Source organism: Felis catus, chromosome C2 (genome assembly GCF_018350175.1).
Source record: "Felis catus isolate Fca126 chromosome C2, F.catus_Fca126_mat1.0, whole genome shotgun sequence".
In the NCBI taxonomy this organism is placed as follows: domain Eukaryota; kingdom Metazoa; phylum Chordata; class Mammalia; order Carnivora; family Felidae; genus Felis; species Felis catus.
This window is the reverse complement of record NC_058376.1, coordinates 11,866,175-11,893,574: the sequence shown is the minus strand read 5'-3', so window position 1 is coordinate 11,893,574 and position 27,400 is coordinate 11,866,175. Positions and strand designations below refer to the sequence as shown.

General features: G+C 50.4%; 1 protein-coding gene and 1 long non-coding RNA gene across 3 annotated transcripts; one reads left to right on the top strand and one right to left on the bottom strand.

The window, feature by feature from the left end:
• Nucleotides 1-323: 323 nt before the first annotated feature.
• IFNGR2 (interferon gamma receptor 2) lies at nt 324-27,254 on the top strand. The gene is made up of 7 exons (XM_006935924.5): nt 324-583; nt 8,605-8,737; nt 15,337-15,542; nt 19,230-19,375; nt 23,415-23,574; nt 23,963-24,120; nt 26,580-27,254. Exons 1-7 carry the CDS (start codon nt 499-501, stop codon nt 26,751-26,753), a joined length of 1,062 nt encoding a protein of 353 aa, XP_006935986.3. The 5' UTR covers nt 324-498; the 3' UTR covers nt 26,754-27,254.
• Nucleotides 23,734-26,612, bottom strand: LOC111556352. Of its 2 annotated transcripts, none has more exons than XR_002735799.2 (3): nt 26,482-26,612; nt 25,250-26,068; nt 23,734-24,051 (listed from the first exon to the last, which is right to left on the bottom strand). It is a non-coding gene; the product is annotated as an uncharacterized LOC111556352 (long non-coding RNA). The 2 variants fall into 2 exon arrangements; XR_006584838.1 differs by having other exon boundaries at nt 26,172-26,580.
• Nucleotides 27,255-27,400: the final 146 nt, after the last annotated feature.

Genomic DNA, 27,400 nt, shown 5'->3' with positions numbered 1-27,400 from the left:
GGGAGGGGTGGCGGTGGGGGGTGGGGTGCATGGGTGGGGGGCGGGGAGGGGGGAGGCGAGGCTCAGCACGCGGCCCACCCCGGGGCCTTGGGGTTCGGAGGTCTCCCCAGAGGGGTCGCAAGCGCCGGAAGGTGGTCGACCGGCAGGGGATCGGGGTCCCAGCAGCGCGCGGGGACGTCGCGGCCACCGCGCGGGTGGGGGGGGTGTTGTGGGGCAGGGAGGGGCGCGGGGAAAGTCCCGCGGCCGGCGGGGCTGGGCGGGGCGCGGGCGCCGGGAGGGGCCGGCCTGGGCGGCGGCGGCCGAGCGGGGCTGTCCTGCCGCCGGGGACGCGCCGCCGCCGCCGCCGCCGCCGCCGCAGCTCGGGAAGGGGCGGGCCCCGCGCGCCCTGCGGTCGCCATGGCCGCCCGGGCGGCGACGTGAGCGGCTCGGCGGACCCCGCGCCGGGGCCGAGCCGCCCCCAGAGCCGCCGCCGAGCCTGCGGTGCGAGAGCCCCGGGCCATGCGGCCGCCGCCGCTCCTGCCGCCGCTGTCGCTGCTGCTGCTGCTGCTGTTCGGCGGCCGCGGCGCCGCGGCGCCCTCCGCAGGTAAGCCGGGCCCGGCGGGACCCCCGAGGCCGGACGGAGGCGTCGTCGCGGGCGGGTGGCAATCGGAGCGCTGCCACGAGTGGGCGGGTTCCGCGAGGAGCCCAGGGTGGGTGGGGGTCCGCGGGGGTGCCCCCGATCGGGGGAGTTCTCCGGGCAGCGCGGGTTGGGTGGGCGTCCGCGGGGTGCCCGGAGCGGGTGAGCGATCCACGGGGAGCCCTGACGGGTTGGGGGTACGCGGGGAGCCCGCAGTGGACCGGCGGTTGCGCGAAGCCCCGACGCGGGTGTGGGGAGGGCGGCGGGGAATTCCGGGCAGTCCCTCCCGGCGTCCTGGCCCCGGGTCATCCCTTCCGGGCAGGAGACACCCCGTTCCTGCGGGAAACTGGATACCCTGCCGCCCCTCTTCCCCCCCGCCTCCGCTCCGCGGCTCCGTGCAACCCGGTGCAGCCGGCGTCTCCGAATTTCTCAGCGCGAACAAAGGACAACGGAATCCAGGGCTTGGGACAGGGCTGCGTCTGCCGGCCCCACAGAGCCTTCACCCTGGCCTTGGCCGGCGTGCCCTCCCCAGGGGCCCGAGTTAGAAGCGGGGCCCAGGCAGGCCTTCCTTCCTTGCAGCGGCGTGCGGCGGCGGCCGGCCCCAGGCCGGGACCTCCGTGTTGGAGATGTGACTCAGTCTGACCGTGGCTGGGGTGTGTTTAACTGCGGGTGTGAGATCCAGATGGTCATTTCCCCAGGGTCGGATAGATGGGGGAGCGGCGCTCAGCGCAGGACCCAGAAATGGCCGGACCCCCAGTTGTGTTGGCGGCAGGGAGTCCACGGAACCAGATTTTTAATCCCAGCTCAGCTCCCATCCAGATAGCCCCGTCCCTGGGCCAACCTCCTTCCTACCTCTGACACTAACTGATCATACTTGTGAGCCAAATATAAATGCTAAAAGACAAGAAGACCTCGGGGAGGAAGAAGTAGGCAGGAGATTTATTCTGTGTGGATGCCTATGTGTTTGTGTTTCGCTGGGTTCTTTCCCAGGGAGAGACTATCATGGGCTGGGGCTCTAGAATTTAGAAATGTCCTCCCTTGTGCAGCTCGGGGTGTGGGTTCGGGTTGTTGCTGTTGTTTTCTGCCAGCATCACTTAGGCCCTGAAATTCCAGAACTCCTTGATGAGAGAAGCCTCCCACAGGAGGGGGTGAGCTCCGGCGGCTACCAGGCAGAGGCCGTTTTTCCTAGGAGAGTCAGACAGATGGGTTTGAATCCTGACTCCGCCCCTCCTCAGCTTCAAGTGTTGAGCAATCTGTGTGCAGCTCTCCCTGGGCTTCCTTCAGACAGGACGTGGGCTTTGGCAAAATGTTGGTTATTGCCTGAGCTGGGTAATGGGCAAGCGGTAGCCGTGGTTACTTAATACCGGTGCCACAGCTCAGGAGTGGTGGTCGGTGTGGCATTTGTGACTTGTCTGCCACGAGTCCAGGAGTGGAGGGGTGGAGAGAAGTACATAGGAACTTTGCAGTTGGATGTTGCCCCGGCGCCCGAGGCCATGCCCATCTTTCTAGTAATGATCTCTTGTTTGTATTCTACCAGAGTTTGGGTCCGTCCCATGCATCAGAAAAACTTCATCGTAGATCCTTTGAAAAATAGTGCCGTGTGATACTCATCTGTTCTGTGACTACCTGAAAGGTTTTCATAGCAAACTATGAAAAAACTAGGATATTTTTAGAGAAACTCTGTGTTAGTCAAAGCACAAAGTGACACTGTTAACAGTGGTTATACAGTAAATGGGTAATAGAAACATTTCCATACTTTTTCATAATTCACAAGTGTCTTTCAGTAATCATGGAATTGTTTTTATGGTCAGAGAAAAAAAAATATATAAAGGTATTGGAAACAAATTATTTATTTATTTTTTATTTTTTTTATTTTTAAAATTTTTTTAACGTTTATTCATTTTTGAGAGACAGAGCATGAGCAGGGAAGAGAGAGGGAGACACAGAATCTGAAGCAGGCTCCAGGCCCTGAGCCGTCAGCACAGAGCCGGACGCGGGGCTTGAACTCACAAACCGTGAGATCATGACCTGAGCCGAAGTCGGACGCTCAACCGACTGAGCCACCCAGGCGCCCCAGGAAACAAATTTTTTAAAAGGGGAAGACTTATAAATATATCTATCTCTTAGAGTTGTTATAAAGATAACATGTGAAATATTGGACCTGACCTACATTGTAGTGTAAGGGAAGGAAACATTTCCTTTCTTGCCTTCTGGGTTTTTCAACCGGTCTAATAATTAAGTTGACATGAGACACAGTAACAGGGGAAAAACAGATTGAATTTGTACCTACAGGAGCTTATAAAAATACGAGACTCAAAGAAGTGACCAAAGCAGGCAGCTTTCATACCTCTTAGCTCGGGAAACAATTATTTGTGGAGATTTGACAAAACGAGGGGGTTTGAACTGGGGGTAATAAATTAACAAAGTTAACAAAGTTCATTTATACAGCCTTCTCAGCCTAGAATTCCCCAGCAATAAAGATGCCCTTCCCTCCTGGTATGGGAAGATAGGAAGGATACGGGAGAGATCTATTTCTTGCTTGTAAGGGAATAAAAGAAAGTCAGAATGTCCTAAAATTACACCAACTGTTTCTTACGTGACTTTAGTTCAAAATAATCAACATGCCAAAGTGGCAAGTTTGGGGGTGGCGTCTTTTGTTCCCCTCAGTAGTAATGCATTAAGTGGTGGCCCTTTGCTTTAGATAAAAAATTAGTCGAGTGCACCAAAGTGCCGTAAGTCAACTGACTACCTAGTAATTTACCTAAATGTTGAGGAGTTGAGGCTTCTCTTTGTATTGTACCCGCTGCTTAGTTTTCCAGTAGATTGGAAATGCACTTGTGCCACAGAATTTCATTGCCACGATTTGCTGATTTGACCAAAGCTTCTAATGCGCTTAGAAAGACCGAAAACGCCCAACAACGTGAAAAGCATTGCAAATGAACGTCATTGAGTAACTCCTGTTTGCTTATAGTCTCAGCAGGTTTTGAGGCAAACTATAAACGAATAGTAGTAGTCGCCATGTATTGGGACAGTCTTCTAGGTCAGACAAGGTTGTAAGTGTCTTACGTACATTATCTGACTTTATTCTCTCCACCATTCTTTTCAAGAAGGTAATAGCCGCATTTACTCTCAGGGAAACAAAACCATCCTTTATAGGAAGAGACAAATGGCTAGGTAAATTAGCTGATGTCCGGTATTTACTAACAAGAGCGACTTCTCAGTTATGGCTGAGGATTCAGGGGATTTTTTTTTTTTAATGTTTATTCATTAATTTTGAGAGATAGAAAGCATGAGTGGAGAATTCAGGGAGTTTTTAAAAAATGTTTATTTATTAATTTTGAGAGAGAGAGAGAGTATGAGTGGGCGAGGGGCAGAGAGAGAGAGAGAGAGAGAGAGACGCCCAAGCAGGCTCTGTGCTGTCAGCACAGAGCCCCAGGTGGGGCTCCATCCATCGAACCTTGAGATCATGACCTGAGCGGAAATCAGGAGTCAGATGCTCACCCGACTGAGCCACCCAGGTGCCCCAGGGGATGTTTTTTTTTTTGACTTCTTCTCCCCTGCAAGGTGTCAGAGGTAGGATCGTTGATGTTCGTCATAATGCCGCATCCATGGAGAAAGATCCTGAAGGGTCTTTGGTTGTCAAGATTAAATGATTAATTTTAATGTTAATTATACTTTATTTTATTACCTGTGTGTGATGTGTGTTAACCAAACTGTGCTTTTGAGACCAGGAGCGCCTATTCTTAAATATGTATAAAGCCTCCTGGGTGGGTCTAGCTAGGGTGGACCAGAGGTGGTGGGTGGGGGCAGGAAGGTGGCATAGGAGGAGGCCGTGGTCGTGAGGCACAGAGGACACACTTCCCACAGGTGGCACCTACGTTATGTCTTCTTCCCACTAGTCGTTTATGAGCGGTTGCCCCAGAGGCCACGGAGAGAAAAGGTAGAGTGGGGAGCACTGTACCCCCTGCTCTTACTGTGAGCTTTTATCTCGTGGGAGCTGGGCTGTCATTAAAGCCCTGATGTCCACCTACAGTGACTGAATTAGTTCCTATCGTTGTCACAAATCACCACCAACGCGGTGCCTTAAAACAACACCAGGGTGTTATCTGGAGGTCAGATGCAGGTTCTGACTGGGCTAAAATCAAGGTGTCAGCAGGGATGCGTTCCTTTCTGGAGTTTCTGGGGGAAGAATCACTTCCTTGCCCTCTCCAGCTTCTAGACACACACCGTTGTGGTCCACCCGGATCTCTCAGGAGAATCTCCCTCTTTGAGGGTCTTTTGTTTAGGGACCTGAATTCCATCTGTAGCCCCAGTTCCCCTTTGCCACGTAACCTCATATATTCGCAGGACACAGACATCTTTGGGGGCCGCTGTTCTGCCTCCATCAGGCTCAGACCATTGGATATGGTGCTCAGCCCGGGGCCTGAATCAGTCACGTCTTACAAATTATATACTTAGGGTCTGCTTTGCCTTTCACTTGTGGTCTTGCATTTGCCCCTCGCTACGAGTCTGGGAGAGACAGCACCGTCTCACTCTTCACGGGGAAACCGAGGCTCAGGTGGGGCCTTGGCAGGATCTGTGGCTGTGGGGGATAGGATCAGAATTCCAGCCCAAGCCCTTTGTCCATAAATTCTGTTTCTCTTCCCACCGAGCCTTCACCGACACCCTGGACAGCAGGTGCTATGACCCTAAATACACTGACCCTTTGGAGCCAAGCAGATAAGTCATGGCTCAGAGTTGGCCACCCACTCCCGGCCACAGCAGAGGCCACAGAAAAGGGAAGACCGAGCATAAGGTGAGGAAGGAAAAAGGGAACCGAAGTTTTGCATGGTGTTCGAGTGGATGCGATGCTGAGGACGAGACATGGGTTATGTTGTCTCTGAAGGAGAGCGCGCTGCTGGGCTGTAGGCTACTCAAGCCCCATGTCCTGAGTGCCTGCTCCTCCAGGAGGTGGGGATAAAACAGCCCCCAAGTCCGACAACACCCAGCCTTCCTGGAGCTCCCCACTCTCGCACCTTGGGGAGACGGTCGATAAACTGCTGGCGGTGAGGAGAGGCAGGGACCACGAGGCGCTCACTCTGTCCTCAGCCCTGTAAAACTAACCATTCGTTCCTCGCAACGACGCTGTGAAGTCTGTACTGTACCCATTTAACGGATGAGACAGCTGAGGCACAAAGTGGCTAAACAACTACAGGAGCGTGTGGCTTTGAACTCGGGCAGTCCAGCTTTGGAATCCATGCTCCTCAGTGCCTGGTGGAAACAAAGGACCCAGGTGGAATCCCCTGTCTCACCACATTCAGAGCCCCATGGGGACAGGTCAGGCAGGGGCAGGGAATCCCATGCCCTAGGCATTTTGTACAGGAAACCACTCTACCGAGACCTGAAGGGAGTGGGGGAGAGAGCCGTGGCATGCTGGGAGAGAAAGCCCCAGAGAAGGAGTGGCGAGGGCAGGCCCCGTGTTTCCCAGGAACCGGGAGGGCCCCATGTGGCCTGTGAGACAGGGGTGAGGCCGTTCAAGGGCAGGCCCTCTGAGAGGTTGCAGAGGCAGCTGTTAGTGAGTGGGCAGTCTGATGTACTTCCTTGTGACATCCTCAGTTCTAAGATTTGTTTTCTTCTCTGAATGTGGTGAGACAGGGCATTCCAAGAAGCCCAAATGTAAGAGCAAACCTGTGGGTCCTCCCCCCCACCGTGGTAAAATGAAAATCAAAGAAAGTCGAAGGCTCGTCTAGAGCCTCCACGACTACGGGGAAGCCTCTCTCCTGGCTCAGCTCTCAGTTAGGGTGGAAACTCTTCCTCTTTGCTCTGTCCCCCGGTGCCTCCTTTCTTAGCGGAACGTCTGGATTGTGGGGATGGTGGGAGAGGGTGCCCGGAGATGGCTCTTCCCTGGAGATGGGGGGAAGGTGACGAGCACTGTGGCGGGCGGAATAACGTTCCCCCGAGATGTCCACATCCTCAGCCCCAGATCCTGCGGCTGTGTTACCATATGGGCGAAAGGGACTTTGCACCTGTGACGAGGGGTCCTGAGGTCACGAGATGACCCTGGATTGAAGGGCTTCGTGGGCCCGGTGTGATCACAAGGGTCCCTGAAAGGTGGAAGAAGGAAGAGTGAGACCGCAGAGATGGCAGCAAGAGAAGGAACTGGCCCCGTGTTGCTGGGGGAAGGAGTCAGAGCCAAAGAATGTGGGCTGCTTCTAGAAGCTGGAGGAAGCAAGGAGCCATTTCTCCCCCAGAGCTTCCAGAAGGAACACAGAACACCCTGACTTTCACCCACCAGTTTCAAACTTCTGACCTCCAGAACTGTTTAAGAGAGACACCTGGGTGGTTTTAAGACACTAAATTTGAGGGATGCCTGGGTGTCTCAGTCAGCACAGAGCCCGCTTCGGATCCTGTCTCCCTCTCTCTCTCTGCCCCTCCCCCACACGCCCTCTCTTTCCCCAAAATAAATACACATTAAAAAAAAAAAAGAAAAGATGCTAGGGGCACCTGGGTGGCTCAGACGGTTAAGCATCCGGCTTCAGCTGAGGTCATGATCTCACAGTTTATGAGTTCAAGCCCGGAGTTGGGCCTGAGCTCATCGCTGTGGAGACAACGAACATCCTGGAAGTAAACAAAACAGCCACAGACTCTTGGTATCGCATCTTTCAGAAGAAGAGCCGGCAGACGCGAGCTGGGCGCTGTTCGTCAAGATTGGATGCATTTACTGAAAGCATGTGGTTTGAATTTCCTGCTCTGAATTCTGGAACAGCATGTTTTTCACACTTTGCTTTCCACGTTCTGGGCGTTTCTCATTAATCTTTCCATCTCAGAGATGGTCTCGTCATGACTGCGTGTTCTTGCAAGAGAAAAGGCTCCCCGCACTTGTGATCCCCAGCCCCGTCCTGCGGAAGTATCTGCTTGGGGGGCGGGTTGCTGAGGTTGTGCCTTCCAGGTCACCCCGGGAGGGGGACCCTGGCATTGGTGGTCGTTCCCTGGGGTGGGTGTTATTATCCTGTTTGTAGTCCTTAGACTTCATTGTGCATAAGAATAGGCTGGGAAGCGTGTTGAGAATGTGGATTCCCTGGTCCGGGGAGTGGACTGGGGATCTGCATTTGAAGCGATATCTCGGTGATCGTGATACTGGGGGTCCTTGAAAAACACCCCCCAAAAGACATGTCTCCCCCTCCGCGTGCCTTCGGGCTTTGCACGCCTGTTTTGGGGCGTGTGCGTGTGGATGTGTGTGAGTGCGTGCATGTGTTTGTGGAGGTTTACCAAACGCACCCTTGGTCCTGATGCACGTCTGCTGCTAATGCAAGTCTGGGGCTGATGCATGTCACGTGGCCCCCAATTCAGCCTTCACTTCTGGACTATACTGTTATTTATCCCTTATTCCTGAAAAAAGAAAGTGGGGCCCAGACTGTCAAGTTAACCTGCCCAGTCACACATACATATTAAAGACAGAGTAAGCATTCTAGTTGAGCCAGACCCCGGCACCCAGGACCTGTTCGAGAGAACTGGAGTCTGCAGGGGGAGGCCTGGGTGGCTCAGTCGGTTGAGCATCTGACTTTAGCTCAGGTCGTGATCTCACGGTTCATGAGTTCGAGCCCTGTGTCAGGCTCTTGGCTGTCAGCACAGAGCCTGCTTTGGATCCACTGTCCCCACTCCTTCTGTCCCTCCCCAGCTCACACATGCATGCAATCTGTCTCTCTCTCTCTCTCTCTCAAAAATGAAGAAAAGAAAAACATTTTAAAAAGAACTGGAGTCTGCAGGCAGAAACGCAGCCCCAACCCCCTCTTTTTTTCCACAGACTGTGTTGATGATGCCAAATTTAGTCAAAGGCGGGGGTGAGGGGACGTGCCTAGAGAGACACGTAATACCATTTCTGCACTTGGACAGAAACGGAGTTGCATACGAATGGCTTGATGACGTGCACTTAAATATTTTTGTAATCGATCTTTCTCCCTTTCTCTCTCCCCCTCTTCCCCCTTCTCTTATTCTCTGCCCCTTTCGAGACTCTCTTTCCCAGCTGCCTGCTCCTCGAAACCCGAAGGTTCGCCTGTACAATGCCGAGCGGGTTCTGAGTTGGGAGCCGGTGTCCCTGAGCAATGACACGAGGCCGGTGGTCTACCAGGTGCAGCATAAATAGTAAGCCGGATCTTTCTGTAGGTGTCCTTCCTGGGAGTTGTGGGGGGAGCCGTTACAGAACCCTTGTCCCTGCCTCGTGGCAACATTGCGAGCAAATCCGCTGGAAACAGATATTTCTCCTGTGCTTTTAAAGTCTCCAAGGACAGGGGCGCCTGGGTGGCGCAGTCAGTTGGGCGTCCGACTTCAGCCAGGTCACGATCTCGCGGTCCGTGAGTTCGAGCCCCGCGTCGGGCTCTGGCCTGATGGCTAGGAGCCTGGAGCCTGTTTCCGATTCTGTGTCTCCCTCTCTCTCTGCCCCTCCCCCGTTCATGCTCTGTCTCTCTCTGTCCCAAAAATAAAATAAAAACGTTGAAAAAAAAAAATTTAAAGTCTCCAAGGACAGAGCTTGCACAACCCCCGCCCCCCCCCCCCATCCACGGGCTTAGACAACGCAAGTGTCAGAGACTGTGCTGTCTGCCCACATGGCTTCTTAGTTGGGTGGGACTCTGTTCTCTCATTGGTCTCAGAGAGGGCTTCCTGTCTTAAAAGGGCAGGAGGTGGCTTTTAGCCTTCATCTTCTTCAAGTTTGAGAATCTGGCTTATTGAACTTTATGGGCCAAATTTGGCCTACTAAGGAATGTATTCACTTAATTACTCCTAATTCTCCATTTCTTTTTTTTTTTAATGCTTGTTTACTTGCAGGGGGGGGCGGGGAGCATGCATATGCTGGGGAGGGGCAGAGAGAGGGAGACACAGAATCTGAAGCAGGTTCCAGGCTCTGAGCTGTCAGCACAGAGCCCGATACTGGACTCGAACTCACAAACTGTGAGATCATGCCCTGAGCCAGTCACTTAACTGACTGAGCCACCCAGGTGGCCCTAATTCTCCATTTCTAAATGGATTTTTCCATTTTGCACCGTATTCTGGCCCCTTGTTCCCTCTCTCACCCGTTTTGCAAGCTTTTTCAGTTTGCCATCACTTGATGTGCAATATAAACACACATGGGAAGAAAAAGGCAGAATCTAGATCCTCGATTGTTATGTGTTTATCTTGTTACATAGGTTAAGTGAAGACTTAAAATTGTTGGCTAAGTCATTTTATATTACCAGTTAAACCCAATTTAAAGATGTGGTAATGCTCAGTGCTTGTGAGAGTGTGGTTTGTGGATACAGCACTGGATGAGGATCAGTTAACACAGCCCCTTACAGCAAAGTAGAGCCACAGAAATGCCCTCATTACTTTCCCCTGCACAGGTAATACAAGCCTCCATCAGAAAAAGAAAAAACACTTGTATTTATGAAGATATACGTTAGGGTGTATATTCGTGTCCATCAGCAGAAAAATGTCGAATTGTGTCCTCCTAACTTGAAGTCAAACATGAGGCAACTATTAAAAAGGATCATTGGAGGTGCCTGGGTGGCTCAGTTGGTTTAGCGTCCAATTTTGGCTCAGGTCATGATCTCATGGCTCGTGAGTTCGAGCCCTGCATCGGGCTCTGTGCTGATGGCTCAGAGCCTGGAGCCTGCTTTAGATTCTGCGTCTTCCTCTCTCTCTGTCCCTCCCCTGCTCATGCTCCGTCTCTCTCTTTCAAAAATAAATCGACATTAAAAAAAAAAAAAGGATAATTGTATGTCATCTGGTAATAGTTGCAACTGTGTAAAATTTGGAATATTTCTGTGGTCAAGAACAGGTGAAGAACTGGGAAAAATTACTGGCAGTTAATGTGTCAGAGGAGTGGTTTTCCAGATGACTTCTTTTTTACCTTTGAATGTCCATTGTGACAATATTTGCATCATAAAAATAGATTCTAAGCCAGGGTTTAGGGGTTATCTCTGAATTACATTTATCTATTCCTCAAGTAAGTACCAATCATCTATGGTAAGTGGACCGGTCCATAAGGACCAGCTACATAATTGGTGGGGCCCCGTGCAAAATGAAAATGATGCGGGCCCTTGTTCAAAATTAGTGAGGATTTCAAGATGGCAACAGGAGAGCATCAAACTGGGCGCCTCTTAAGAGTGGGGCTGTGTGCCACCACACGGGTCTTGTGCCCATGAGGCCCGCCCTACTCAGCATTAAGCCAGGTCATGATACTGTGGCTTGTGAGTTCGAGCCCCGTGTCGGGCTCCATTCCATGACCCTGGGATCATGACCTGAGCCGAAATCAAGAGTCAGACGCTCAACTAACTGACTGAGCCACCCAGGCGCCCCGGTGCCTCCGTTTTCTGACAGTCACAGTAGGAAAGTGAAAATTACACTGAGCACTATGGGAAAATTTAAAGTTTAAACCACGGGTTGCAGACAATGTGGACTACAGGCTGTGTTAGACCTGCAATATTTAATTTTTGTTTTCTCCATCAGTGCCAACATTTAAAAATCGGGAGATTTACTTAAACATACCTAACCTGACCAGCCCAGTCTTCTGAGAGCATTTCTTTATTTCGTTTTTTTTTTTTTCTGATTTTAATAGCAATACACGTTCTCTACAGAAAGGCTAGAACACTCGGAAAAGTAGAAAGAATAAAATTAAAACATCCAATGCTTTACAGCCTAAGAATAATCGCTGTTCTCATTTTAGCGTGTTTCTCTCTAGACTTTTTTCTAAATGCATGCACTTGGTTTGAAAATGTGCTGGTGTATATGTAAAAATGAAACAAAACTGGGGTTGTGCTTTTGGGTCCTGCTTCCTTTTTTCTTTTTTTTTTTTTTTCAACTGAACGTACTTAAATGTCTGAGCACTTTTTCTCATGTAATTATCTCTGTAAACATTTTTACTGCTCGTTTTATTATATGATGTATCACACATGATGTATTTCACTCTTCCCCACTCTCGAGTGTAGACGGTCGAGAGTTGGAGGCTGCTGGAGGTAGTGCCCTCGTACATAAATCATCTGATTGTCTTCTTACATTTGTAGCAGAGGAGCTGCAAGGTCAAAGGGGACACTTACCATTTTTGGAAGTGATCTAACAGCGGCTGTAACAGTAGAGCATGTAGCTGCCCAACTGTTTAACAAATAATTTACGTGGTGTTTCCTGTGCACCAGGTCCCAGCACAGACACTTTACTGATGCCTGGTGGTTCAACAGGTGCCAGCACAGACACGTTACTGATGCCCACTGGCTCAACAGGTCCCGGCACAGACACTTTACTGATGCCTGCTGGTTCCACAGGTCCCGGCACAGACACTTTACTGATGCCCGCTGGTTCAACCTTCATGACAGCTCGGGGAGACAGACACCGTAATTTATCCCCATTTTATAGATGAGGGGACCAAGAGAAGCACAATGACTGGGATTTCAACCCAGGTAACCTGGCTCCAGAGTCCAAGTATTTAACCACTATGCTGTGTCCCCGCTTGTGGTGAGGGCTGCTTTCAAAAGGAGCTGAATTCAGGGACAGAGGCAGTCCATAATGGATGCATGGGGAGGGGGAGCCAGCGTGACTTTCTGGGCGAGGCTCAGACGGCTGATTGAGCGTTAAGAGCCCAGGACCAGAGGCGGGAGGCTGGCTCCAACGGGGCCATGCTCTCGAGGCTGTGTTCACCTAAGCGCCCTTTGTTTTCACCCTTTGCGAAGACAGCATGCGGAATGCAGCTTCCTTTTCCACTCTTCCTTCCCCCCCCCCCAAAGCTGCTGGTCTTCCTGCTTCGGCTGCTGTTTCAATTTGGATGGTTTCTTCCCCTTAAAGCCCCTTGGTGGAGAGACATTTTTCAAAAACAGTTCTGAGAAAGGGCCAGCTTTGGAGGAGAGGCAAGGATGGGGAACATGGGTGGGCCGTTCCCCGGTAAATCGGGAAATGAGCCTTTGAAATGTGGGGCGCCTTTTGCCCAAGTTCAGCAGCTGGGCTCTGCCGGGAGAAGATTAGAGCAGCTAGAAGTATCTGCACGACTTACCCGTTCTGAGATCACTTACCCCGTGGGAAGCTCACTCCCAATCGAAGGGGGGCAGGTAGCCTGTGCTTTGGGATCTCCCTCCCCACCAGGGTCTGGGGGTCCAGGGCTCGGTGGTCATGTGAGTAGGGCAGGCATCTTCCGCGGAGACCCTGACATGCACCTTGAAGCGGCCTTCATCTTGCCACTTGCCACTTGCCGCTTTGACAGAAGAGCCTCCAGTCAGGATTAGAGGAAAACTTAGAAGCACGTGTGGTGTGTGAAAGCCACCGACAGCAATCCCCAGCCTCATCTCTTCTGTCCCCCCTGGCCTTGCTTTCAGGCCGGAGTTGTGTGGGGTGGGGGTACAGCCTGTCTTTACAGGGGACACTGGCTGCTCCCCGCATTGAGGCTTCTAGCAGCCACCTACCTGGTTTTTCTCAAGTCTGTCTCCTGAGGTCAGAGGTCAGAGCTGGAGAGTAGAGTCCCATGTGGGGGTGTGGCACTGGGGCTCTGGGGAATGCATTGTCATTTACAAGAATATATGGCCTTGTATTTGGCAGGGTTTTCCTTTTTTTTTTTAAGTTTATTTATTTATTTTGAGAGAGCGACAGAGCGAGCGGGGGAAAGGCAGAGAGAGAGGGGGAGAGAGAGTCCCAAGCAGGCTCTCCACTGTCGGTGCAGAGCCCGATGTGGGGCTCAAATTCACAAACTGTGGGACCTTGACCTGAGCTGAAATCAAGAGTTGGATGCTTAACCGACTGAGCCACCCAGGTGCCCCAAGAATATATAGCCTTATGGGGCACCTGGATGGCTCAGTGAGTTAAGCGTATGACTTCAACTCAGGTCATGACCTCATGGTTCATGAGTTCGAGCCCCACATTGGGATCTGTGCTGACAGCTCAGAGCCTGGAGCCTGCTTCGGATTCTGTGTCTCCCTCTGTCTGCCCCTCCTGCACTCACACTCTGTCTCTCTCTCTCAAAAATAAACATTAAAAATATACATATGTATATTTTTATGTTTATAAATATGTATATGTATATTTGTATATACATGTATAAATATGTATATGTATATATATTAAGAATATATGGCCTTGTAGTCGACAGTGTTTTCATATGGGTGAGGCAGATTCTCTCTAAATGGGCAGCTATGAGGTAAATGAGCCCCACACTAGGGGGAAGTATGAGTGGGGTTTGTATGAACGCAGTATCTTTCCTAAGGTATTGCCTATAGAGGCTAAGTTTGAAGAGTTAACATAAGTTGTAGGAGTGAACGGGGAAAATATTTGCAAACCCTATATCTGATAAGGGACTTGTATCCAGAATAAAGAACTCTTACAACTCAACAATTAAAAGACAACCCAATTAAAATATAGAGGAAGGATTTGAGTCGACAGTTCTCCAAAGAAGATGTACAAATGGCCAATAAGTACATAAAAAGATGCCCAACATCATTATTCATCAGGGAAATGCAAATTAAAACCACAGAGATATACCACAGCACACCTACTAGGATGGCCATAATAAAAAAGGCTTAACAAGTGTTGGTGAGGATATGGGGAAATTGGAGCCCTTGTACATTGCAGGTGGGAATGCAAAATGGTGCAGCTGGTTTGAAAGGTAGTTAACAATTGAGTTGCCATATGACCCATCAGTTCCACTCCTAGGTATTTACCCCAGAGAATTGAAAAGTTATATTCACATGGAAACTTGCAAGTGAATATTTCTTAGCCTTATTCACAACAGCCAAAAAGTGGGAACAACCGACATATCCATAAACAGATGAAGGGATAAACAAAACGTGCTATATCCATATGATGATTATTCAGCCGCAGGAAGGGATCAAGTACCGGGGCGCCTGGGTAGCTCAGTCGGTTAAGCGTCAGACCCTTGATTATGGCTCAGGTCATGATCTTACCGTTCGTGAGTTTGAGCCCTGGGTCAGGCTCTGCGCTGATGGTGTGGACCCTGCTTAGGATTTTCTCTCTCTGCCCTTCTCTCTCTCTCTGTCTCTCAAAATAAAGAAATAAATAGTTTTTAAAAATTATTTAAAAAAAGAGAAAGGATGAAGCCCTGATACATGCTATAACGTGCATCACGCCTGAAAATATGCTGTGTTTAAGGAGCCGATCAGAAAAGACCATGCAGCTTATGATCCCATTTATATGAAATGTCCAGAGTAGGCAAACCCATCGAAACTGAAAGTAGATGATTAATGGTTGCCTAGAGCTTGGGGGATTAGGGCAGAGTTGGGAGTGAGTGCTAGTAAGCACGGGGTTTCCTTCGAGGATAATAAAAATGTTCTAAACTTGATTGTGGTGCTGGCTGCACAGCCCTGTGAATCTACTAAAAGCCGTTGAGTTGTACACTTTTTTTTTTTTAGTGTATTTTATTTTATTTTATTTTATTTTATTTTATTTTATTTTTGAGAGAGAGAAACAGAGCATGAGCAGGGGAGGGGCAGAGAGAGAGAGGGAGACACAATCTGAAGCAGGCCCCAGGCTCTGAGCCGTCAGCCCAGAGCCCGACGCGGGGCTCGAACCCACGAACCGCGAGATCGTGACCTGGGCTGCAGTCGGATGCTCAACCGACTGAACCAGCCGGGCACCCCTGAGTTGTACACTTTGAATGGGCGAATTATATGCTATGGGAATTGTATGTCAGTAAAGCTCCTCTTGAACAGTCAGCTCTGGCGAAACTGTTGGAGAAGAGCGAATTCTGTGAAGTGAAATCCTCTTCTCCTTTTCAGCCGTAGTGGCAGTACGTGGTTTGACCTCGGCGACAAGGGGGAGGTAAACTGTATGAACATCACCACAACAGAGTGTGACTTCACCCCAAAAGGCAACTCAGTCTTTCCGCGACTGGAATTTGACACCTTTTTACGTGTTCGAGCGAAGGTAGACGACCTGGTTTCTCCATGGCTGACAGTGCCTTCTTTCCGGTACTGTAGGAATGGTAAGAGAACTTGGCTTTGAAACGTCCTTTATCACTTCCAGCCTTTCTTCACTTTCGTCCTCACGGAACAGTTTTGGCCCCGTGCACCTCAGTCTTGCTTCTCACCCCACATAGCCAGCAAACAGGTGGATTCATGGTGGTCAAGTCCAAGTACTGACCGTGGAGGCCGACGCTAGAGGAGCGTGATTTACCAAACCAGGGGCTGGCAACCTACAGCCCGTAAGCCACGTCCAGCCCACCGGCTTGTGGTTGTAAGTTTTATTGGAACAGTTTCACCTTGTGAGCTTCGCCTTACTTTCTACATGTTTGAAATGTGCTGAGATAGGAAGCTAAGAAAAAAAAGTCAACCGTTTGTGCTAGATGATGCAGGGACGGAAAAAGAAGACAGTGTGATCCCTGCCAGCTGATCGTCTACTGTGGACAAGTTATTTGTCCTTGAATAGAGAACCAGCACACATTTGAGCTGTGAAATGTCACCTAAGTGGGAATTAATTGAAAGGAAGGAAAGGAAAGGAAAGGAAAGGAAAGGAAAGGAAAGGAAAGGAAAAAAGAAAGGAGAGGAGAGGAAAGGAAAAGAAAGGACAGGAAAGGGGAAAAGGAAGGAAAGGGAGGGAGGGAGGGAGGGAAAGTGGTGGTTACTGGGCACACCCAGGAGAGGAATGGGACTAGAAGCAAGCCCCATCCTGAAAGTCTTTGGTCCATCTCTGCTCTCTGTCCTTCAAGCCTGAGCTGGGAAGCAGTGCCCCCAGGTGATTACCAGCTGGGTTGTCATCCTCTGCCCGTGGCTTATAAAGGCCAAGGCAGTTTGGGGTGCCTGGGTGGCGCAGTCGGTTAAGCGTCCGACTTCAGCCAGGTCACGATCTCGCGGTCCGTGAGTTCGAGCCCCGCGTCGGGCTCTGGGCTGATGGCTCAGAGCCTGGAGCCTGTTGCAGATTCTGTGTCTCCCTCTCTCTCTGCCCCTCCCCCGTTCATGCTCTGTCTCTCTCTGTCCCAAAAATAAATAAACGTTGAAAAAAAAAAAAAAAAGACCAAGGCAGTTGGGTCCTCGGGGCCCCATCGCTGTGTCCAGCACTCATGCTCTGGGGATAGAGAACCAACAGGAAGATGCTTTCCCAAGCGTTTGGCGGGGGAAGAGGAGCTGGCTGCAGGGGGCAGGCTGTAGCATCACGCAGACCTAGGTTCAGATCGCGGCTCTACCGCTTACTCGCTGCGACTCTGGGCAAGGACAGTCACCCCCAGGCTTCCGTTTCCCCCTCTGGGAACCGCCTTCTGTGCTTGGCCACACGGATCTGTGGGGACACACGTGAAGTCCACATGGCCTGGTTTACAGTCAGAACTTAGTGCATGGAAGTTGTATCCACAGTTGCCCACGGATAACAGACTTCCTTCCATGTGCCGAGAGAAGGCAGATTGTGCCCCCCTCAAGAGACAGGTGTCTCAGGTTGGTGCCAGGTTCCAGACCCAGGACTCTCAGAAGGGTACGTCTCTCGGCGCTGACCTTCCAGCGGATTAAGTGACTGGTCGCGACTGGCGCCCTTGCTTCCAGGCCCACTTCCCATGTGTGAGTCACAGAAGAGTCTAGAGAATATGCGCCACCGAGGTGAGAGGCGTGCAGCAAGTGGCCGGGGCCTGCAGGTCAGTGCCTTTTGTGCTCCAGCTGCTTGGCTGCAAAAGAGAGGCTTGACAGAGTAAATGCCAGCGTCTGTGAGCGTCTGTGGACCTTGATCTCCACCCTCTGAGATCAGAGGGCCTGGGTGCAAACCCTGCAGGGACCAGTTACTTTTGCACAGAGAAGGGCAGCTAAACCAGATGCCTAAGCCTCGCCAACCTGGGAGAGCCCAGGGAAGAGCACAGAGGCATAAGAGAAATCCTCCCCCACTGTGATGAGCACGGTACTGCACACAGTGATACGACCGTCTGCAGGTATGAACGGTGTGTGTGGAAACAGGCCTCTTAAGAACTCATGCGGCCTTGGGGCGCCTGGGTGCCTCCATCGGTTAAGCCTCCGACTTCAGCTCAGGTCATGATCGCACAGTCCATGAGTTCGAGCCCCACGTCAGGCTCTGTGCTGACCGCTCGGAGCCTGGAGCCTGCTTCGGATTCTGTGTCTCCCTCTCTCTCTGCTCCTCCCCTACTCGTGCTCTGTCTCTCTCTGTCTCTCAAAAATGCATACACGTTAAAAAAAAAAAAAAAAACTAAAAAAAAAGAACTCATGCAGCCCAACTTCTACTTTGATCCGAGTTTCTCTGGTTAATTACATGCTTTAAGTGCCTACTTGAGAAATGTAACTTTTAATGCATAGCGCTTGGTGAGTCATAGTCCTCGGGTCCTGGGAACTATAAGCAAAGCTGTAACAAGTAGACTTACTATGGTACTATTCTCTGCTACACTAGTTCCCTGTTACTATATATCTTTTAAATGTTTTTTAACATTTATTTATTTTTGAAAGAGACGGTGTGAGCAGGGGAGGGGCAGAGACAGAGGGAGACACGGAATCAGAAGAGGCTCCGGGCTCTGAGCTGTCGGCACAGAGCCCCACACGGGGCTCGAACTCACAAACCGCGAGATCATGTCCTGAGCCGAAGTCGGACGCTCAACCCACTGAGCCACCCAGGCGCCCCTCCCTGTTAACTATATTTGAACGTAGTGTTACAATAAGCGAAGGGACCTGCATTCAAAGGCTTGGAAATGGCACTCTTGTTCATTTGTAAAGAAACTGTAAAAATGTGTATTAAGTACGTATACGAAGTATATAGGTAGTAGATTAGGACTAACAAAACCCCTTCCTCCTCTGCGTGAAAATTTGGCCTTTGGGTAACCTTCCAGCGGCTTCTCTGGAAAGTGGAGAAAGCTGGCATGTCGGCCGTGTTCCTTGGCATCACCTATGTCAACATGAGCCCTGACTGATAAACTGCATCTCCCTGGGGACCGTCCCAAATACCTCTTAGGAAGCCATGTTCGGGGCCAAGTACAGCGATTTTTGTAACTGCGCGTGTCCCTTGTGGGGACTCTGGAAACTCTCCCTGCAGAGCTACTGTAAGAGATACTGGCTCTTGGGGCTTAACCCAGGAGGTTCCTGTACTTGCCTGTCGTGGGTCTCTCTTTGCACGGAAGCTGTGTCCTTGGGGGGACCAAGGGCACTGGCTCTGGGCCTCCAGGTAGATGGCTGCAAAGGACCCCTCCCTCCACTGAAGACAGGAAGCCCCCGGTGCTACCCTGTGGCCCTGCTGGGCTTCCTACCCCGTAGCCGTCCAAGTAAAGCCCAGAGCAGTCTCTGGTAGTCTTATGTGCCTGGATGCAATCTCATTGCATTTATAAATACACGTACGTGTGTGTTTACACACATATATATATACAATTATGTATTTTTAATTTTTTTTAATGTTTCTTTATTTTTGAGACGAGAGAGACACAGAGCACAAGCAGGGGAGGGGCAGAGAGAGAGAGGGAAACACAGAACCCGAAGCAGGCTCCAGGCTCCGAGCTGCCAGCACAGAGCCAGAGTCGGGACTCGAACATGTCAACCGTGAGATCATGACCTGAGTCAAAGTCGGACGCTCAACTGACTGAGCCACCCAGGCGCCCCTAAAATCATATATTGTGTGATTTATAAAACATACATATATATGCGTGTATGTGTATATGTTTACGTATATTTTTTTGCCTTTGTTTGTCATTCTATTTCAGTTACCGTCGGGCCTCCCGAAAACATTTGGGTGACGCCAGGAGAAGGCTCCCTTATCATCAGGCTCTCCTCTCCCTTTGACGTCCGTGCCTTCTCGGCCACTTTTTTGTATTATGTCCATTACTGGGAAAAGGCAGGAATCCAACAGGCAAGAGCATTTTTCTACCTTGTTTTTAATTTTCTTTCCTTTGGGCTTCCTGATACAGCGAAAGAAAGTAGACTTTAGAATGGATGGGGAGGGGGGCGCCTGGGTGGCTCAGTCGTTTGAGCGTCTCTTGATTTCGGCTCAGGTCATGATCCCGGGGCCGTGGGCTCGAGACCTGCGTTGGAGCGTGGAGCCTGCTTGAAATTCTCTCTCTTTCACTCTGCCCCTCGCCCCTGTTCGTGCACGCTCTCTCCCTCTCTGTAATAAAAAATAATAATAATAAATGGACAAGGGGGGCAGAGCGTCCCAGCATTGCCTTCGAGTCTGAGCCCTGAACCAGCTTTAATCCTTCTCCTCTAGACGCGTGGCTTCTGCCACCTGTGCGAGCCTTCCCTTCTACCAGGTGGATCTGAAGGGCCCCTCTCTTCCTGACAGCATGCTGTTCCTGTTGTCTGGGGCGCTCACGGTGCTTGGTGGCACCGTAAAGCTCAGAGAAGGTTCTAGAGGGCCTGTTTCTCCGACAAGGAATTCACTGCAGTCTGCAAGGTCATATAAAGTCCTCCGGTTTGAATGATTTGCAAAGGCGACATATGTGACCAGGTGAAAAGTCTTCTGGGAGGAGAGGGAGAGTTCTAGGGAGAACGATGGAGGGTGTGAGAAGGCTTGGGGTCTGGAGACCTGCAAGTTGCCAGGGTCTGTCAGAAATGCAGGCCGTGTGAGGAGGGGCCGTGGCAGGCAGTGCGCCTGACAAAGGTGGGTCGGACCAGCACAGCCTGGTCGGCCCTCCATGGTACGAAGAAACACGATGGCCTTAGCTCGTCGGCAGTGCCTGGCTATCCAAGCTGCATATCATGAGGTTTTATTATCTGGGTAGACTTCATGGTTTCCTAAATTCAGCATTATCACTTTGGTTTGTTTTCCAGTTTTATTGGGGTATAATTGACACCCATAACTGTGTAAGTTTAAGCAGCATAATGACTTACATATTGTGAAACAATTATAGCGTTTTACTTATTTATTTTTAAAATGTAATTTTGAGAGAGAGAGAGAGAAAGAGAGAGCACGCACGAATGAGGGAGGGACAGAGAGAGAAGGAGACGCAGAATCCGAAGCAGGCTCCAGGCTCAGAGCTGTTGGCACAGAGCCCGACATGGGGCTTGAACCCACAAACCGTGAGATCATGACCTGAGCCGAGGCTGGACGTTCAACCGACTGAGCCACCTGGGCGCCTCAGTTATAGTGTTTTATGATAAGAGCTTGTGTTTATCAAGGGCTTTCTTTGTGTTGGGCACTGGGCCAGACATTTCAGCTATATCATCTCATTTAATCTTCGTACCAAGCTGTGTCACAGAGAAGGAAACCAAGTGGTTAAGTAACTCGCTCAAGGTCAGCAGCTGATAGCTAGCACATCAGTGCAGAGACGTTCTGGCCCCAGGGCCCATGCTCTGCAGTTATTATCTGACATAGTTTACAAATTATTGCTTTCTCCTCATTTCTTTATGGGGAGTCTAGAAACATGGAGGAAGGCAAAACCCACAGACGAGTAGACTCTTATCATGTGGGAGAAGAGGAAATAATCATTTCTGCAAATCAGAGGTCAAAGTCTGGTCAACTGGAATAGAGAAGGCCTGGAAGATTCCAGAAGGGATTTCTCTGTTCCCTTATCAACTGGAGCAGCTATACTTTGACCTTCTGTGAACAAAAGATTCTAGGGTTCAAATAATTCTGACCAGCACCTAGATTTGCTCGAAGGACCTATGGGACTTGGCATATAGTTGTATTCATGGCTATGGCGTATTACAACAGGACACAAAGCAAAGTCAGCAAAAGGGAGAGGTACATGGGCCAAAGTCCAGAGGATTCCAGACACAAGCTTCCAAGAATCCCCTCCCGAAAGACCCACCCAGGACACAATTACTCCAATGACAAGCTATGGCAACATGTGTAATGCAGTCTAGTAGAGAATCTTATCAGAGACTCAGTGCCCAGGGCTTTTATTGGCTACATGGGCCTCTTCTCCCTAGCACATATCAAAATTACAGACTCCTAGAAGGAGAGCAGGTGGTCAGCATAAAAAACATTGTAGGTACAATTAGCTGCTAATGTTAGCGAATGGCGGGGACACTCCCAGATTCCAAGTTCCCAGATGCCAGAGATAGTTAGTTACCCTTGCAAGCAGGCCTCCCAAGCACAGCAGTCTCGGTCTCTGTCGTCTGTGATTCTAAATTTTAGAAATGCCAACTGGCGGCTGAAATAATCCCAAAAAGAAGTTCGTCCTTAAAATTGCCCTATGTCACATCATGAGTGAAAATTTTTCTCCTCTGTCCTGGCAGTCTATCACCATTAAACAGAAGGAAAAAAAATCATCTATGATCCTACAATTCATAAGTAATGTGATGACTTTATATTTTTCAAAATAAGATTTTCTATGTACTATTGAATAATTGCCTTTCTTCAGTCAGTACTACAGCAGGCCTCATCTACACGGCACTGAACGTGTGTAATACCACCATTTCAAATGGCTATAGCGTTCTCTACCATATCTCAAAGTAGGAAAGCAGTCCCTTATAAGAAATCCTTGGGGAGCCTGGGTGGCTCAGTCGGTTGAGCGTCTGACTTCAGCTCAGGTCATGATCGCACAGCTCGTGAGTTCAAGCCCCGCATCTGGCTCTGTGCTGACAGCTCAGAGCCTGGAGCCTGCTTCGGATTCTGTGTCTCTCTCTCTCTCTGCCCCTCCCCGGCTTACACTCTGTCTCTCTCTCAAAAATAAACAAACATTAAAAAAAAATTTTTTTTGAAAGAAATCCTATATTGCCATTATATATCTTTTCCTCATTTCCCTGTGGAACAATGTCAACTTTGTCCAGGAGGAGAGTGAGAAGCCACTGACTAGAGGGACCCAGGTGGGGAGTTAGCGAGGCCCGAGGAAGGCAGTAGCAGGGATGTGGGGAGGAGACAGAATCCTCAAGAATCTGGGATCCCGCCAGTTCCTGATTACATAAGTAAACACACTGGGCATTTAAGCTATTCTATTCTATTCTATTCTATTCTATTCTATTCTATTCTATTCTATTCTATTTTAGAGAGAAAGAGAGAAAGGTGGGGGGCAGAGAGAGAGGGAGAAAGCAGGCTGTATACCCCATGCAGAGCCCAACTTGGGGCTCAATCCTTTGACCCTGAAATCATGACCTGAGCCAAAGTCGATCAGAAGCTCACCTGATGGAGCCACCCAGGTGCCCCCCATTTAAGCAGTTTTAAAGGAGAAAATTTCATCCCAGAAATTGGGATTTGCTAAATTCCAGTGGCCGACCCTGCGTTGTTATAGTGGGCCCCCTCCGAGGCCTGAGAGCCAGAAACACAGCTCTGAAGCCACCGGCATCTTCCTTCACACAGCTCACCAGTTTTCACATATAAAATTTGTCGCCTGCAAGCCAGTGACTCTTTAAATTTTTTTTTTTCAATGTTTATTTATTTTGGGGACAGAGAGAGACAGAGCATGAACGGGGGAGGGGCAGAGAGAGAGGGAGACACAGAATCGGAAACAGGCTCCAGGCTCTGAGCCATCAGCCCAGAGCCCGACGCGGGGCTCGAACTCACGGAGCGCGAGATCGTGACCTGGCTGAAGTCGGACGCTTAACCGACTGCGCCACCCAGGCGCCCCAAGCCAGTGACTCTTTAAAAACAGAATCTCTTGGGATGCCTGGGTGGCTCCGTCAGTTAAGCATCAGACTCGTAGTTTTGGCTCAGGTCGTGATCTCAAGGTTCATGAGTTCAAGCCCTGCACTGGGCTGTGCACTGACCGTGCGGAGCCTGCTTTGGATTCTCTCTCTCTCTGTCTCTCTCTCTCTCTCTCTGCCCCTCCCCTGCGCATGCTCTCTCTCAAAATAAACCTTAAAAAAATTAACAAAACAAAACAGGATCTCTTTTTTCTTTGGTTATTGTGTTCGCTGTGAATTTGGGGGAACATTGAAAAAGCTGGAAGTGTTCCTGCTGCATCTGTTTGGGTCATTTACATACGTGCTTCTTGGTGTTTTTGACACAGGTTAAAGGCCCCTTCAGGAGCACCTCCATCGTGTTGAATGATTTGAAACCTTTAAGAGAATACTGTTTACAAGTCAAAGCGCAACTGGTTTGTGAAAAAGGGAACATCTCTAGACCCGGACACTTAAGCAACGTATCTTGCTACAAAACAGCGATGGATGGTAACATACCTTCTTAGGTCCTTTCTGACCTGGGCAAAGAATCCTCCCCGAGTAGTGAAACCGGGGGTGGCTTGTTAGGCCAAGGGTCAAGGGTGGTAGGGGTGGGGAGACCCGGAGAGAAGGGGCAAGACGCGAACCCGAAAGTGTAGGCAACACAGGTTCATGCTGAGATCTACCGTAATAACAGCACCAGCTAACGCTGCTTTATTTTAGGATTGCCTTTCCTGGCTAGTCATCTACGCATGTGAGGCTGGGCGGGGGAGGGGCAGCGTCGGCCCGGTTTTACTAGGAAACGACCTCTCTCTAAGCGGTTGGCAGGTGAGAAATTACCGACGTTTGTACCACGGGTGGGACGGGCCTCTTGTTTACTTCCGCGTCATCTTTTCAGCCGCCACAAAAGTCCAGCAAATCATCGTGATTGCTGTGGGACTCTTTCTGTTCCTGTCGATGCTGGCGGGGGCCTGTTTCTTCCTGGTCCTGAAATACAGAGGCCTGGTGAAATACTGGTTTCACTCTCCACCGAGCATCCCGTTACAAATAGAAGAGGTACGTGCGCACGCATCCAGTGGGTGACGTGTCGGCGCTCCACGGCCCCCTGGTAACACTTAAGAGGTCAGCGGCGGACAAAGCCACGGGCGCAGAGATTTGAATTAAAAGTGGTGCAGGGTTATTTGTACGCCCATGTTCACGGCATGATTCACCACAGCCAAATGGGGGAGGCAACCTAAGCTCCCGTCGGTGGAGGAGCAGATAAACGAAATGTGGTATGTCCGTCCAATGGGATATTATGCAGCCGTAAAAAGGAAGGTGATTCTGCCGCATGCTGCAACGTGGGTGAACCCCGAGGATGGTACGCTAGGTGAAATAGACCGGTCACAAAAAAAGACAAACACTGTTTGATTCCACTTAACATGAGGTACTTAGAGGACTCCGATTCAGGGACACTGAAAGTAGAGTGGTCGTGGCCAGGGTCTGGGTGGGGAGGGGAAAGTGGGGAGTTAGTGTTTAACAGGTGCAGAGTTTTCGTTTTGCAAGGTAAAAACAAGCCCTGGACATAGTGGTGAGGGTTGTACAACAGGGTGAATGTATTTTATACCAGTGAGCTGTATACATAAAAAAATAGCTAAGATGTAAATGCTATGTTACATGTATTTTACCACAATTTAAAACCATTTTTTTTTTTTAATGGCATGAGGCTGGTGGCAAAGGTGGTCTGGCCCAGCGTGGCCAAGGGTTGCCTGTTGCAGCACATCAGACCTGTGCCTTTTGGAGGAAGCCCCCAAGAGGCCTGGAAGAGGGTAGAGAGGCAGTGAAGACAGGGATCGAGAGCACAGGCTGTGGGGCAGATGTGCGCACTTGGAAGGAGTCTAGAGAAAAAGCACCCGGGGCTGTGCAGACAGAACTTTGCGCACCAAGAGCTCACTGGATGTTACTAGTGTTTTGAAAGGCCTGAGGAAGAAGAGTGGACTGGTTCTCGTGAGAGGTCGATTTCATGCACAGCCCGACCACCCACCCCCACCTCCGAGGCTCCGCAAGGGGGCCGAGCCCTCCAAGAACGCTAGGGGGACATGCTTAGGGGCAGAAGCAAGCTGATGGAAGACTATTTAAAGATATTTGCTTCTGGAGGTTTCTTCGTAGGAAACTTGGGGTCAAGGTACTGGAAACAGAAGCTTACTGTGTCACATCTAGAAGGAATAGGTATCAGATAAGGTCCAAGTGTGTAGAGAAACAGCAGGGCTTCTAGAAGGAGCTGTAGTCCCTTGTTGGCCTTCATCTGTCACGAGGTATTTAAAGTACACAGACATGGTACGAACTACATGTTATGTTCCCTACTAGACCCTCCATACAGATGCTGCATGATTCCACTTACTTGAGGCATCTAGAATACTCCACCTCATAGAAGCTGGAATAGAACGGTGGTTGCCAGGGGCTGGGGGGGGGGGGGGGGGGACAGGGAGTCGCTGTTCGGTGTGCAGAGTTCCAGTCAGGCAAGTGAGTTCTGGAGATCTGTACATCATCCTGCCTGTAATTAGTACCGTATTATACACTTAAAGATTTGTCAAGAGGGCAGAACTCATCTTGAGTGTTGTCATAACACCCACCCCCCCACCCCCCCCCACACACACACCCAGCGTTTTCCCCTGGTTAATAGTTTCACACAATAACAGCTCTCAGTGGGCCTCAGAATCTTCCCTGCATTCGTGTGTCTCTCGCAGCCGAGCAAACAGCACCACCCCGTGTGAAGTTGTCCCTTTGGGGCGTGGATCCCAAACAGAGTGGCTTTCAGTTTACTTTCCTGGGAAAGTGTGAAAAACCTCTGTCAAAGGGCACTGACGTTCCACGAGAAGAACGAGCCAGGTGTCACTTATATTTTGTGGGGGGGGGGGTCTCACAAGTGCGCGTGATGCGTTGACGTTCCTCTCGCCCTTCGTCAGCTCTCGGCTGACGGATGTTCCGGTGTCTCTGTCGCTCAGCAGTAAGGCCAAGGCTCAGCCTAGAACAGAGGCGGGAGGGAGGGGGGCAAGTGGGCCGCCATGAAACAGCTCTGTGCCTTGAGGCCCCCGCCGCCTCACCCCTGCCCGGGAGGCCGCACTGACCGTCCTGCGGCACGCCTGGCTTCTTGGCTGTGAGCTGGAAGTGACCGGCAGGGGCGGGGGCTGAGGAAAAACACTGGCGCATTTTCCCCCTTTTCCCCACCACCTCCTCCTTCGCAGGGAAGTTAAATTCCAGAGACATTTCAGGGAGAACCGTCCCCAAGCCTGCACTGAGTGCAGCGAGTCTGAGCTCGCCTTCCCCGAGCTACGGCATGACCTCAGTGGGCCCACACATTCGCGTTCGGGTTAGCAATGGCGTGAGGGGTGGGGAGCGCTCTCATTTTAGAAGCTGTTTCAGAATAGGAAGTCCTACCTGGGGTAGATAGGACTGCGCCAAGTAAATGTGAAGTCGAAAGTCCGGTGTTTCGAACTGACAAACTAATTACAATGCTGGTTTTCAACCTTTTCAAGTATTTAAAGGACCCGGCTCAGCCTATCTTGGAGGCCCTGGACAAGGACAGCTCGCCAAAGGACGATGCCTGGGACTCTGTGTCCGTTGTTTCGTTTCCAGAGAAGGAGCAAGAAGATGTTCTCCAGAGTACTTTGCACCAAAGCCCCGGTCCAGTCCAGCAGCCTGTGGGATGAGGGCTCTGAGCGGACGAAGCAGCTGATGTTCGAGTCGTGACTTCACAGAGCCCAGCACTCCATATTCCCGTCCCGCCAAGGCCGCCGGTGCCTGGGAAGATGCCATGGGTCTCGTAGGGGAGACAAGTTTTTTTTTTTTTCTAGAGTTTTCTAATCATACGAGTTTCTAGAATGATTCTACAGAGATAGCCCAGAATAATTAAGGTTTCTCTTAAACACTAAAAGGACACATAATCGTTAGCAAAATGGCTCTGGTACGCCTCTGAGGTTTCGTTCGTCGGCAGCGAGGACGCCGGGTCCTCTCCTTGACTGGGGCGGGTGGGCTGCAGCCCCTGGGGCAGGTCATGTAACCTGTCCCAGGCTGTCCCAACGAGGGACATCGAGTGACCCTTCGCCATAGCCAATCTCCTGACTTAAAATGTGATTAGTCCTGTAAATATTTTCCTGGTAATTTAAGCCTTTTTTTTTTTTTCAAGCTAGGAATAAAAGACTTTAACTTTTTCAAAGTGAAAGTGAAGTTTCTGCTTTCCATTTCACCTTCTTTATTTTGGCCTATTTTCCGCAAAGTTTCAACTTTTTAAAAAATTACTATAGGGGCGCCTGGGTGGCTCGGTCCGTTGAGCGTCCGACTTCAGCTCAGGTCATGA